Source organism: Vombatus ursinus, unplaced genomic scaffold (assembly GCF_900497805.2).
Source record: "Vombatus ursinus unplaced genomic scaffold, bare-nosed wombat genome assembly UNPS02014781.1, whole genome shotgun sequence".
Classification (NCBI taxonomy): domain Eukaryota; kingdom Metazoa; phylum Chordata; class Mammalia; order Diprotodontia; family Vombatidae; genus Vombatus; species Vombatus ursinus.
Window position 1 is genome coordinate 16292093 of NW_020954559.1, and position 13418 is coordinate 16305510.

At 42.3% G+C, this 13418-nt stretch overlaps 2 protein-coding genes across 2 annotated transcripts in view; one reads left to right on the plus strand and one right to left on the minus strand.

The window, feature by feature from the left end:
• Positions 1 to 1639: 1639 nt before the first annotated feature.
• On the minus strand, positions 1640 to 6507 carry LOC114046102 (ankyrin repeat domain-containing protein SOWAHC-like). Its single transcript, XM_027866355.1, has one exon. The coding sequence runs from the start codon at positions 6416 to 6418 to the stop codon at positions 4583 to 4585; it is 1836 nt and encodes a 611-aa protein (XP_027722156.1). The 5' UTR covers positions 6419 to 6507; the 3' UTR covers positions 1640 to 4582.
• A 911-nt stretch (positions 6508 to 7418) lies between these two features.
• The window catches only part of LOC114046299 (septin-10), a 51171-nt gene continuing 45171 nt past the window's right edge, over positions 7419 to 13418 (plus strand). The window contains exon 1 of the mRNA XM_027866602.1: positions 7419 to 7670. Within this exon, the coding sequence (XP_027722403.1) occupies positions 7641 to 7670 (30 nt within the window). The 5' untranslated portion in view covers positions 7419 to 7640. The remainder of the gene's footprint in view (positions 7671 to 13418) is intronic.

The following is a 13418-nucleotide window of genomic DNA, read 5'->3' on the forward strand; positions in this document are numbered from 1 at the left end:
ACTAATCATATATCACTTAATTCCTCAGATTGGAGCAAATTTACTATATACTATACTCATACCACGGAAAGTTCTCTGCTTACAAGGATTCTGTATCACACACAATAACTCAATAAATGCTAAGCTATAAATGCTCACAATGAATTGTTGATGTGTATTGATGTTAAGATATGTATTATGGAATCATAGTATCTGAAGAGATGGAAAGGACTTTAAGGATCACCTAATTTAATCTCTTACCCCATTTAGCCTTTTTACAACATCCCTAACAAGTGATCATCCAGTCTTTACAACACTTTCAGTGATGAACCACCACATCCTCTAGTAGTACATTCCATTAAATTTCTCCTGGGTTTTGTACTTGTGGTTTCATTAGGGAATTACCAGTGAAGAAACTCCCTTGGAACTTGCTCTTCAACTAAGAGTTGCCTGGGGGAATGGAAAGGTTAAGTGACTAGCCCAGAGTCACACTGCCATTAAAAGGCAGAAACCAGGTCTTCTAGACTCAAACTCTCTATTCACTGAACCTTCACTTACCTCTATTTCCATTTGCAAGCAGCTCTAATTAACAAGTTTGATATTGTGATAAAATCTGCCTCTCCATTAAATTCTGAAGTCCAGACAGAATAAATACATCTTTTACATAAAAGTCCTTGAAGTATTTGAAGTCACTATTTTGTCTTAATATTTCCTATCTATGAAAAAGGTACAAACTCACATATACACACCTGCTATACACATACCTATATTAGCATAGATGGTAATTATCTAGAAGAAACCAGGGATATGTATGTAAACACAAATGGAAGGAAGCAAATTCACAAAGTCAGTTTACATTTAGAGAACCTTAAGAGGAGGACTTAAATTGACATTTAAAACCCATAGGTAAATATGTAAGATATCAAAATAATATTAACTGGAAAAAACCCTCAAAAGAGGCATTGAAGCAATACTGTTACATCTTACAGGGACTGGCACATTTGTAGTTCTTTAAAGCCAAGTCATTTCTAACACATTTATATCTTCTATAAGATACATTTAGGTAACCTGTGCCAATGACTTAAATAGGGTATTCATTGTTGTGGTTAAACTTTAAATGTTTACTTTATAAAACAAAGAACTATGTTCCTTCAAATGGGGACATGCTTCCAAATGAATTATTCAGAGTATCCTCTGTAAGATATACACTTCTAAGGAAAAACAATATTACTTCTTGGAGGTAAAAACATGACTTTATTCTTTTAGATAAAACAAATATAAAAATTGACCAATTCTTCTAGGTTTTAAAATAATAATGAGCAAGCTCAAGTGCTCTTAGAGGGGAGGACCATGCTTAAATGTATGCAACTCTGTATGTTTTTTTCCCAACCTCTTCATTTTCATCACAAAAGCAACACACTGATGGTGTGGAGGATTTCTACAGTTTTAGGAGGGTTTATGGTTGACTGTGATTTGTATCTGATCTACTGATGTGTGTGTGTGTGGGTTAAGGCATCTTTCTGTTCACAGGCTACCTAAAGGAGTCACTTCCCAATCCTCCTGCATCAGTGGATGGAGAAGAAGGTCAAAGTTCCCGACAGACGTGACAATCTGTTTCACAAAGACTATAAATGCTGACAATACAAAAAACTGAGCAAAATTCTAGTGAGTAATTTTTATTTTTGGCAAAATGAAAGTTCAACTTCTTACACACAAACCAAACTCTCAGACTTCCAACTTTTACTGTATATATATATATATATATATGTATACACACACACACACACACACACACACACACAAAGACAAGTCATCCTGGCCCCCAAGTTTTTAGGCATAAGACACAATAAAATGGTATCAAATTTTCAAGTTATACAGGCTAGCTGCAGTACACATACCATAAAAAGTTAACAGAATTAATACACATTCAATAGTTTCAAGTGTACCTGTGACACACACACACACACGTTCATTTTTTGTATCACAGTTTTTGAATAAACATCTTTTAAAGTATCCAATACACATATCCATGAATAGGCACAATTCTATGAATTTCAGGTGTATACAAATAATTTGATTTCATCTTCTCTTGATTTGGAATTTTAAAAAATAACCAAGAGGAAATGTAAAGTCTCAAAAAGTGGAATATATGCCACAAATTTCATAGCACACAAGCACATTATGATTAAGCAGATTTAAAATAGCTCCTAAATGGAATGATTTTTGAAAATAATATTAATATATTTTTATGTGTAAGCCAAAACAAATATTTTGGTGGGAGGGGGAGGTAAAAGCAAAATATATACAAATTGCTAGATCCACAAAGAGTAAGAATACTAAACCCACAAAATTCTTCAAAATAAAATATCCTGTTCAACTAGGTACCATTCCTATTTAATAGTTTAGTATTTTGATTGTTCAACAGTACATTCAAACATACTTGTATTCTAATCAATGTTACTGAATTATCTTTGTTATTTCAAAATAGGAATACCTAGTATATGCCAATCTTTACATCAGTAATTAGAGGGTTAAAATTTTCAGTCAAGATAAACCTTGTCCCTTAGCTTACAATTTTAATGCAAATTAGGAGCTGGGAATTCACACTTTATTCTGCATTATTAGACATTTTGAGCTTTATTTAACTGTTTTCCTTATAAGCTATACAGATGGTATAAAGCAAGTGAATTTTCTTCGCATAAGAAATCCATTTTTTTCCTTGTACAAGATTACAGATTGACTCTTGACCCATCTGTGTGAGTAAAAAGTGCTTTTTAAGCATTGATATGTCCCATTTTCATAACAGCAAACAAAAAAAGTAAAGGCACCAAGGAATATAGCTTACATTTTTAAAATACAATTTTTCATGTGTCTTTATGCAAGTAACATTCCTCATCTAATGAAAGATATTACATCGAGTTGTTGCTAATTTCTGTATGTTGAGATATAGAAGTCTAAATGCAGTAACTCTGTGCAAAGTATGCAGTGGTTAAACTGGTAATCTAGGGGAAGTTCCCTTACCCTCATTATCTCTACCAGAGTAGGTAGGTGCTTGTAAGTTTGCAACAGAGGACCATTGATAAGAGCAGATCTGCTTGGGCTAGCTCTTCTTATAATTTTTTCTAATTCAGTGACAGAAGCTTTTGATATGCTTTTGAGATAGATTTTTAAATGAAATGTAAAGCCATTCATTTTTCAATATATATATATACGTAAAGGAAATGTAATTGGGAACCACATTTTGAAGTCTTGGATTTTAACTGGCATTATTTTAATTTTGTTTATGTACAAAGCGATTGGACAACCAGCAGCATTCAAAATATAGGACCAGCCCTGAAACTTACTTCTTGAAGGGAAAGTGCCATTTTTAAACTTGGAAGATTCACCACCTGGCTTTTAGTTGACATCTTCCTTTAGTATATATATATATATATATATCTAACTTCAAGAAAGCTGTTAAGGTTCACTAATGGGTTTAGACTAAGATCTTAAAATGTGCAGAACATTACTTCAGAGCACAGATAATAAGAAAGTTCTATTTGTAAAAACAAAAATGAATTGTACCTTAAGTGGGAATTATGTAATAGTCTATGAAAGTCTAACTTAACAGTTACTTCACAGAATCATGCTAGTAGATTGCCAATTCTAGGTAAGCCTCTAATATCAGAAATTGTTTCTTTAAGCATTTCCACTCTAAGCATCATGGGTCAAAAAAGCAAGGCCAATGGTTAAGTGACCCCTAGGTTATTAATCAATTAATATTTAATACTTAAATTTATTTAGGTCTGACTGAAGAACTATTAATTTACTGCATGATTGGGTGCTGAGTGTTCTAGGTCTGTTAGGTGAAGTTACTAATAATGCACCTGAGTGCAGTGCTGTTGTATACAGTTAGATGGAATGTACCACAGGATGGAATGTAACAACTCAAAAATAAGTGTACTTAACATTTGAGTTCACAGTGACTATAAACTGAAATTCTTTTTAGAACAAACTGAACACTTGCATTTACACTCACATTATTCTTTATCAGTGCTTTTGCATTCTTCTGACTATACATTCAGTAGTAATAGTACCTCCAACAGCAAATATATTAATAGAAAATGCATGGCAGCACATACAAATTTCATTACAAACTGCATTATCTTGTTCCTATGAGAGTAGCAATATTTAAACAGATGCACCAAAATGATGTATTTATGCATAAAACCCAATAACAGTAAAACGTAACATTAAAAAGTCCTTCCCACTTTAAGTTCCTGTCTAGACCTTAAAAATCCCAGATCAAGAAGAAAAAAAAATTCTAAGGGGAAGGAATCTGTTGGCACTGATACACCTCGACCAAAATAAGCCAGTGTTTGCAGAGAATCAGCCATGTACGGAAAGGTTTAAAAACCTAACTCTCCAGTTTGTTTATACATGGGTTTACCAAAGGGAATGCATGACCTCTTTCCCTCTCCTTCCCCTCCCAAGTACAGAACATGGAGTTTATTTTCCTTAACTTTCTCCTTCCGCTTCCTATACTTATTCCTAATTCTGTTTGACACCCAAAATTCCTATGCCAGAGGGCACATACTATAAATTGTGCCCAAAAGGATAATTTTTACCCGAATACATTGGACTTGGGTCTCAGTTTGAAGGAAGATGTGGAGGAGCTGCTTTTAAGGGACCTTTCCTCCTCTGATAGTGGTTGTTCAGGGTCCCTAAAAGAGGGAGTGCTGTGAATGATCTGTGTTCGGAACCGGATTTTGTTCAGTCTAGGTCTCATCCTGCTGCTGTTGCTGCTACCACCTAATGCTTTGCGACTCACTGACTTGCCCCCAGCTGACCCATCAGCCAAGGAGTGGTGGTGGTGGTGATCTCCCCCATCCTCCGGTACGTGAGAGAGTTTATATGTGATAAGATGTGAAGGGAGCACTTTAGAGAGCTTCCAGCGACCACCTCCACTATCCGAAGTGCTCTCTCCATCATCGTCTTCCAGGGCACCCACCAAGTTCTTGATCTCTTCTGCGATGCTTTGGTTCAGGTACTGAGAGGCCTTTTTCCCGCTGTAATCCCTAATGTCCACGTCTGCATCGTAGGCCCCCACCAGTAACTTCACCACCTCCACATGTCCGTGCATTGCTGCTAGGTGCAGAGCTGTATAGCCTGCGCTGGTCCTGGCGTTGATGTTTACCGGTAAGTGGTGCTTGTTGGCAAAGTTGACTAGCATGGCCAGGAGTTCCTGCTTTCCGTGTTTGGCGGCCCAGTGAAGGCAGGTGAAGCCAGTGATGAAATCACGCTTAGCCAGTAACCCAGGTTCGCAAGTGAGCAGTCCCTCCAAGCTGTCCCATTTACCATCCGAGGCAGAAAGCATCCAGGCATGTTCCAGAGGGTCCAAGGCCACCGACCCGGTTGCGCTTCCTTCCTCCTCGTTAGAAGACGAAGCCAGGGAAGCGGTGTCCGAGTCTCCACCACCTCTTGTGGCACGGCCCCCTCCAGTAGAGCCCCCCAGATTGTTTCCCCCAACAAAGAAGCTCCTCTTAAGCTGCGGGGAACTGCCTATCATTAGGTCCAGCAAATTCTTCCGGCCAGGTCTCGGAGTACTGACTCCTCCTGGGGAGCTGCAGTTGTCTCCCTCCTCCCAGTTTCTTGGGAGAGGCTCTGAGTCTTCCACACCGCAGGAACCCTGCGGCAGCCCCCGAAGCAGAGGTACATTGCGTCTAGAGTTCTTCCTCCGCGCCCCGACGCCCAGGGGCTGCACCTGCCCCAATCTCGGCAATTCATTCCTGCTGCTTTCACCCGAGACTAGTTGGGGTGGCGATTCCTGGTCTGCTGACGGTCCACTTTCCTCAGGGTTGCCCTCCGGGAGCGGGTGGTCCCCAGCCGAGGGAGGAGCGCTTCCCTCTGGTGACTCAGGCCCATTAGAGGTAGCCGGGTTAGCCCTGTCCAAAGAACCCGGGGCCTCCTCGAGCTCGGATGCTTCGGTCACCGAAATGCTGGGCACTACCTGGATAGATGCCTGCGGCGGTAACTGCTGCTCCCGTTCTTGCAACACAGGGTTAGGCTCCCCATTTCCGGGGGAGGCTGGTGGGCTCCGCGCATCCTCGTTTTTCAAGTCCGTCGGCCCGGCTGGAGGCGAGGGATGATGCTCACTGCCCGCCTCAGGCTCGCCGCCCTCAGGGATCTGGGGGGTCGGGGCCCCCGCGTGCAGTGGGGGAGGCGGACCACCGCCGCAGAACTTCTTCTTCAGGTACACGTACTTGGTCCCGTCCGCAGGGTCGGTTCGCACCGTGGCCACAGCGTTCACCAGCTGCTTGAAGTGCTCCCGGGCCCGGGCTCGTTGCTCGGGCTCGCCCCCCAGGGCCCCCCTGAAATGCTCCACCAGCTCCGCGTTGCGGGCTCGGCCCCCTCTTTGGGTGAGGAAGAGCAGCACCGCCTCCTGCCCGAGCTCCTCCATCCCTCTCCTCCCCTCCTCCTTTCTCCCTTGCAAAGGGACAGCGGGGCGGGAGGCGGCTCAGCCCGGCCCCATCGCAGGCGGGAAGGGTAGCTCGGCTAGGGGAACCTCCTGGAGAAAAGGGGGCGGTGGCTCAAATCCTGCGGGAGCTGGACTGCGGCCCCCAACACGCCGGCCGGCCCCGGGAGACCACGAACGTCTGCTCCTGCGCTTGGTGAGGCCGGCCCCAGTCGGTGCCTCTGGACAGACAGACGCCGTGCTGTCTGCAGCTGCCTCCCGCAGCGGCTGCCCGGCCACCACCTCTACTAGCAGCAAAAGCAACAGCAGCCACCCCAGACCCCGCCCCCTGCTCCCGCCGCCCCGCCCTTCCCCTGCCTCCCTCCCTGGCTGGCCCCTCCCCACGGGCTCCGCCTCACTTCCGGTCCCGCCCTCCGGTCTGCCAATCTCAGTCCCCACTAACTGTGGTTGCCGAGGGGGCTGTGGGGGAGGGGGCTGTGGGGGAGGGGGCGCACACATTCTTCCTACGTTCCCTTCATTGTTTTTACTCTAGACGTTCTCCCCGCTTTTAGAAAACAGACTCCGCCCCCCAACTCTTCCAGACTCTCTTTTGTCCTCCTCCCCTCTCCGAAACATCATGGGGTTCCCTGCCTCGAAGGGTGATTCGCGGCCTAGAACGGTTACGAAGGCGCGGATCCCTGCCGGGCCAGCACATGCCCCTCCCCCGGCCTCAGCTGGGCTCGCGCCCAGCGCCTGGTTGTCAGCAGCGTCACGCGAGCGCCCCCAGCTGGACAGAGCCTTCGCACACGAGGACCTGCCCTCTCCGGAGTCTCCCGACTTGGCCCCGCCCCGTTTCCCTCTCCTCGTGGAGGCCTTTCCGCTAAGGCCCCGCCTCCTCCCTCCCTCGGGCTACCGCCCTCAATGAACTCCGCCCGGGTCTCCCGAGCTCCTCGGGGCTCTGGCTCCACCCCTCTCCAGCCCCCGTGTCCCGCTCTCCTAGTCCCACCCTCCCCCGGAGGCTCGCTCCAGACTCCTTTGCGTCACCAGTTAAATTCCAGCTGCTGGGAGCCCCCGGGCGGTAGTCGCGACGCCTTCGGTTCCTCCCATTTCATCTCCGTTCTATTCTGCTCCGGGGCTTCCCCTGCACCCTCGGAGGCAGGAGGGCGCAGAAATTGCGGCTTATCCCGTATCCCGGATCCTGGCCAGCTGCAGGACATCCCCGGAGACCATGACTTCCTCCGATGTGGCGCGGCACACGGTAAGTGCTGCCTCCCGGGGCATCCTCACGGGAGTGGTGCCAATGCCTCCGTGCGCCCCCAGAAGTGGGAGGCTGGCGGGGCGGCGGCGACTGCTCTGCGCCCAGGAGGGGGAGGCTTCGTTCCTTGGCTGCTCTCTTCTGCAGAGTGGTCAACTTCGGAGACCCCCAACTCCCTCCCTCCCCGGGAGTCACCCTGTACTTGGAGCCCCGTCCGACAGGGCTCTCCTCTGGGGAATCTGCCTTCTTTCCTCCCTGCCCACCCTCCGGCTCGCCACTCAGCCTGTTTCTTTTGCTTCCATCACAACTCCGTCAGCTTTGCTTATTGTCACCCGAACCTCGTCTTCCCCCCTCCCCCCGCAATTCCTTTACTTCCAAGCGAGCTCAGGGGTCTCCCCACTAGCAGGGGAGAAGGGGCGCGTGCCGGCAGACAAAGCCCCTACAACCGGGAAGCGGGGAAGCCTCCTGAGTCCGGGAGCAGGAAACTTTTTCTCTCTTGCAGAAACGGGTGGGAGCGGTCTGTGTTGATTAGGTTGCGGGCCTTTAACAGAAAGCGGTGCAGGGATATTAACTCAGATGAGATGTCCAAACTCTCTTCTTTCTACCACAGTGCATTATTATTAGGACAGACCTGACTACTTGGTGCAAGCTGTAATTAAGAAGGCAGCCTTGAGCGATGGAATTAGGAGGGTACTTTTGTACTCTGTGTGTTAGGGCTTTTAGGAAAGAATGGAATGGAAGTTTGCCCACGTTGATGTTGGATAGTGGCCTATTCTCCTGTCTGTGGAAAAAATAAGACCTGAAATCTTGTGCTATCACGCATTTGCTTAAAATTTTATGAGTATGGAAAATATATCGTGCAGTTTCTGAGAGTGGAAAGTTTAACTTGCAAATTTAATGTAAGTAATAACATGTTTGCATGAACTTCAATTTCTTTTGTTACCTATAGGAGAAAGCCCAAACTTGTTATCCTGGTATTCAGGGCCCAGTTTACCCTCTGGCCATTTCCATTGTAACAGTGCTCTTTTTGGGATTTACTGGGCTGCTCTTAGACCGTATTTTTTATGGTGCCTTTGCCCTTTTCCCATGCCTGGTATCTTTTCTGCAAATCTGGACAGTTCTTTAAGGCTGGGATCCCTTTATGCTTCAATAAAAAGTGCAAATATTTATTAAGTATCTGCTACAGGCAGGGCATTGTGTTAGGAATACAAAAGTAGAAAAAAAAAGAGTACAACCCCAGTGCTTGATTAGTCTGTCTCTTTCTTTCATCACAGAAGTATGCAGTAGGGTAGAATGTATAAAAACAATACCAGACCGAGGGGCAAGCCCAGTGCAGTGGTCTAAAATAGAGAGCTTTAAACTTCATAAAGCACTTTAACATAGGTGAATCTCCTTTTATTCTCCCAATAGCACTGTGAGGTAGTTCTTGAAGGAGGTTTCCCCATTTTAAATATGAAGAAATTAAAACCCAGAAATTAAGTAAATGTGACTTAGGATCATAGAGATTTAGAAGAGATCTCAGATCATCTAATGTGACCTCTCGTTTAGGAGATGAGGAGACTGAGTCTTAGGGGAGGTCAAGTAACCTGCCTAATGTTACACAGACAGAAAGCTGGGGCCTGAGGTGGATTTGAATTTGACTTCCCAGAGTCTTGGCATTTTTCCAGCACACTCTCCACTATTTCTTGCTGCCACTTTGAACTATGTAAGCTAAGAGAACGTGAGGAGCTAGATATTACATAGCTTACTTTTATATATCACCCTAAGGTTTGCAAAGCCTGTGCTCTGTAACACTATTTTAACTTAATTTTTCATTTCTTTCCCTTCATTCAAAAAGGATGAAATTTCCTACACTGTACATTTTTTAAAAATCATGCTTTGTTTTATAGCACTTTTCTGAGTTCCCATAAGATTGTGAGATCCTTGAGAGCAGACTTTTTGTTTTGCCTTTCTCTGTATAGTAAAGAGCTCAGCAGCTGTCTGTCACATTGTTAGTGCTTAATAAATGCTAGTTGACTGTCTGACTACCCTAAAAGTAGAGTTCTCTCACTTTAGATTTGAAAACATGTGCATATAAGCATGGTGTAGTGGAAAGAGAGCCCTTGGAAATGGAGTCAGTTGAAATATGGATTCAGTTCCTCCTTGACTTTTTAGCCAGATGGTTATGCTCAGTCACTTGACTTTGCTTTCCTCATCAGTAAAATGGGAATGTAATGTCTACCTCATAGACTTTTTGTGAGAATCTAGATAATGTTATGCTCTCATAGATTATAATTTATAAATTTATAAAGTTGAAAGATCCTTGGTGACCATCTCATCTAACCTTCTTTCACAGATAAGTGCTTTGGGGACTTTAGAGTGTCTATACAAATGTTAGTTATTATTCTCATTGGATATTCAGAGTAGTACAACTAAATGCTGATGAACAAATGAGAGGTTTAATTAGACCTGGATGTCTAGTTTAGTTTCCACTATAACTTTCACAGGTTATAAAAATCTGCTATATAAAAATCTGTTCAACTTGCTGCCCTCTTTGATCATTTAAGCTTCAGAAACATCTTAATCTAGAACCCTTATTCATACCTGAATCAAGTCAAAACTTAGTCCAATTGAAGCGTTCTATACTAATGCTGATTTTTGTATTTCATGAGTATGCCTGGTTTCCTTTGAGTCTGACTTGGATTTTAAAAATCAATTTAATATCTCTGTGTGTAATTTAAGTGTTTTTGTGAGCCAGATGATAACTAAAGGTAGGGTTTGGAAGGTATTGTTCTGGGTATTTTTTTTTTTTGTCTGGTCCTTTGTTTGGGGAATGTCTTTTACAGGTTAGGGATTAAATCTTACAGCCTATTTTTCAGAGTTGGAACTAAAATCCAAGTTTTCCTGACTCTAGTGATACCGTTTTCTATCAGTATATACTATACTGTCTCTCATGTTTATTGCTGACCTCTGTGATTGCAGCAGGACTTTGTGTTTTTTAAAGTCCTGAATGCAATTTATTGCATTTTCCTGTCTTTGGAGAGCTACTTATAATTTTCCATCAAATGACAGTTTTGTGTCCATTGACTACTTCTGAATAGTGTTATAGAAATCTCAATTTCTATTTCAGTTGTTGCAAGCCTTGGATTCTCTCGTTCTTTTTCATTTCATTTTTAGTTTAATAGGTATCTGCTTAATTGAAAAGCTTTCACAACTATTTTCTTAATTTTCTCTTTTCACCCTCAAATACTTTGTCAAATTACAGAATTCATGCAAATTCCTGCATCTACACCTTTTTGCTTTGATTATCAGACTATTTTAGCTACCCTGTCCTGTCTCCCCTCACACCTCCCTCCCCCCTCCCCCAATCCAATTCCTAGCCAGCCTTCCAGGTCTGTCTCAAATCTCACCTTCTCCGTGGAAGCTTCTCTTACCACTTCAGCCATCAATGATTATAGTACTGTCTCTTGCCTATGAACTCACAGCACTTAATGATTGTTACCCTTTATCTAGTACTTGGTCACATACTCCTTTATGACATCTTTTGTAATGTCATTATTGACTTTATGTGTATATGGTTTTTCTCCCCAGTAAATTTGTAAACAACTTGAGGGCAGGAAAAGCTATTAGTTTTGTTCTGAAGATAGCACCTTACTCCTGGATGGTATTTGCTGAATGAATAAATTATCAATTCTTTACAAGCAACCAAGGACTTTAGTTTGTCTGTTCTTTAAACTCCTCTAGTGTCATACCATCATTGTGTGCTGTCAGTATTTTCTAGTTTATTCTAATTCTTTATCACATGCTAGCTCTTTTTTTTTCATAAAGGAAAGTTTGATATGTAAATAAGTAGGCACAGAAAATATGCATCTTTGTTGAGGTAGAGTATGTTGACATAGAGGGCACTGGAAATAACCTGAATCCCCAAATGTAGAGGATCTTCATAATGCCCTAGTAGCCTGTCTTTGCATAGGGGATAGAAACTGGTATGTATCAGGTGCTTGTGTTTAACTGAGTTGGCTAGGGCATTCTGTTAATGAGACTGTTTGTTGGCTCAGAGCATAAGACTGATCGTTCAATCTCCTTTACTTTTTAAATGATTTAAAACAGAAAATTTTCCAGGATCGTGGAGTACACCTTAATCCCAATAAGATATCTTGCTAAGATATATGTTGCTATTCATAAGGGATATTTGGAAAAGTGAATAGTGCAATCCACCACAGCAATTGAAACAACTTAAAACACATTTATGTCTTTTTTGTATGGCTGTCTTATGAGAAATACAGGATTTGAATTTTTAGCACAGTGTTATTGGACTTTATATTATATTGCAAATTCAATTTAACTTGTAACAGGAAACAGTAGATTGAATGAGGGTGGGGTGGGGAGCAAGGGACAGTTCTGTTCCTAGCATCATTGCTAGATGTGTGATTTTGGGCAAGTTAACAAACCATTAGTGCTTCAGTTTTCCTCTGTGGAATGGAGTTCATAATTTTTCAACTAATATGGAAAGATTAGTGGAATAATCCTCACAAAAAGTCTTACTCTAATGCCTTTATTGTGCAGTGTAGGTAACTCTGTGCTTTTGAATGTTCGCCAGTGGAATGGAAACTCTAGCAGGTCCTATCAAGTCGGAGACTTTTTTTTTAGATTTGAAAAGTTTTGCTATAATTAACTTGTTGGTAGAAAAATAGTAGATTACCAAAGGATCTCCTATTACATGTTACATTTTGTTCAAAATGTTTAACTCCTACTTATTTTTATTAATTTATTTTGATTTATCAACAATCACTTCCATAAGCTTTTGAGTTTTAAATTTTTCTCCCTCCCTCCCCACCTCCCTCCCCAAGATGGTGGGCAATCTGATATGGGCCATACATATACATTCTTATTAAACATATTTTCACTTTAGTGATGTTGTAAGGAAGAATTAGAACCGATAGGAGGAACCACTAGAAAGAGGAAACAAAACACAACAGAAGAAAAAAAATAGCAAATAGTATGCTTCAATCTGCATTCAAACTTGATAGTTCTTGCTCTGGATGTGGATAGCATTTTCCATCATGAGGTGTTTGGAGATGTCGTAGATCTTTGTATTGCTGAGAAGGGTTAAGTTTATCAACATCAGTACCTAACTGATTATGTTATTCCCTTCTTGAGCCAAATCTGATGAGAATAAGGTTCAAACTATGCTCATCTCCCTCCCTCCTTTCCCTCTGCTGTAATAGGTTTTTGTGCCTTTTCCTGTAATGTAATTTACTCTTGTCTGCCTCCTCCTTTCCTTTTCTCTCAGTACATTTTCTTAGATCAGATTAATCCACTTACTCAGATCCATTTAACCCACTTGATTAGATTTTTTTTTATCATCACATCAAAGTCAACTTATACCCACCCGATTTATGTATACCCCTTTTAACATGGTGTAATAACAATACAGTTATCAAGAGTTACAAATGTCATCTTCCCTTATAGGGATGTAAACAGTTTGTCCTTATTAATAACATTTTTCTTTCTGTCTCGTTTACCTTTTTATGTCTCTCTTTAGTCTTGTATTTGAAAATCAAATTTTCTGTTGAGCTCTGGTCTTTTTATCAGGAAGGTTTGGAAGTCCCCTATTTTGTTGAATATCCATCTCCACTGAAAGATCATGCTCATTTTTGCTGGGTAAGTCAGAGACTTTTTGAATAAGGATTGGCAATGGAACCCTTTGGAGGACTACCTAGTTAAGGTGGTAAGGACTTAATATCAGGGTTTTCCTATCAGGTGATGAAT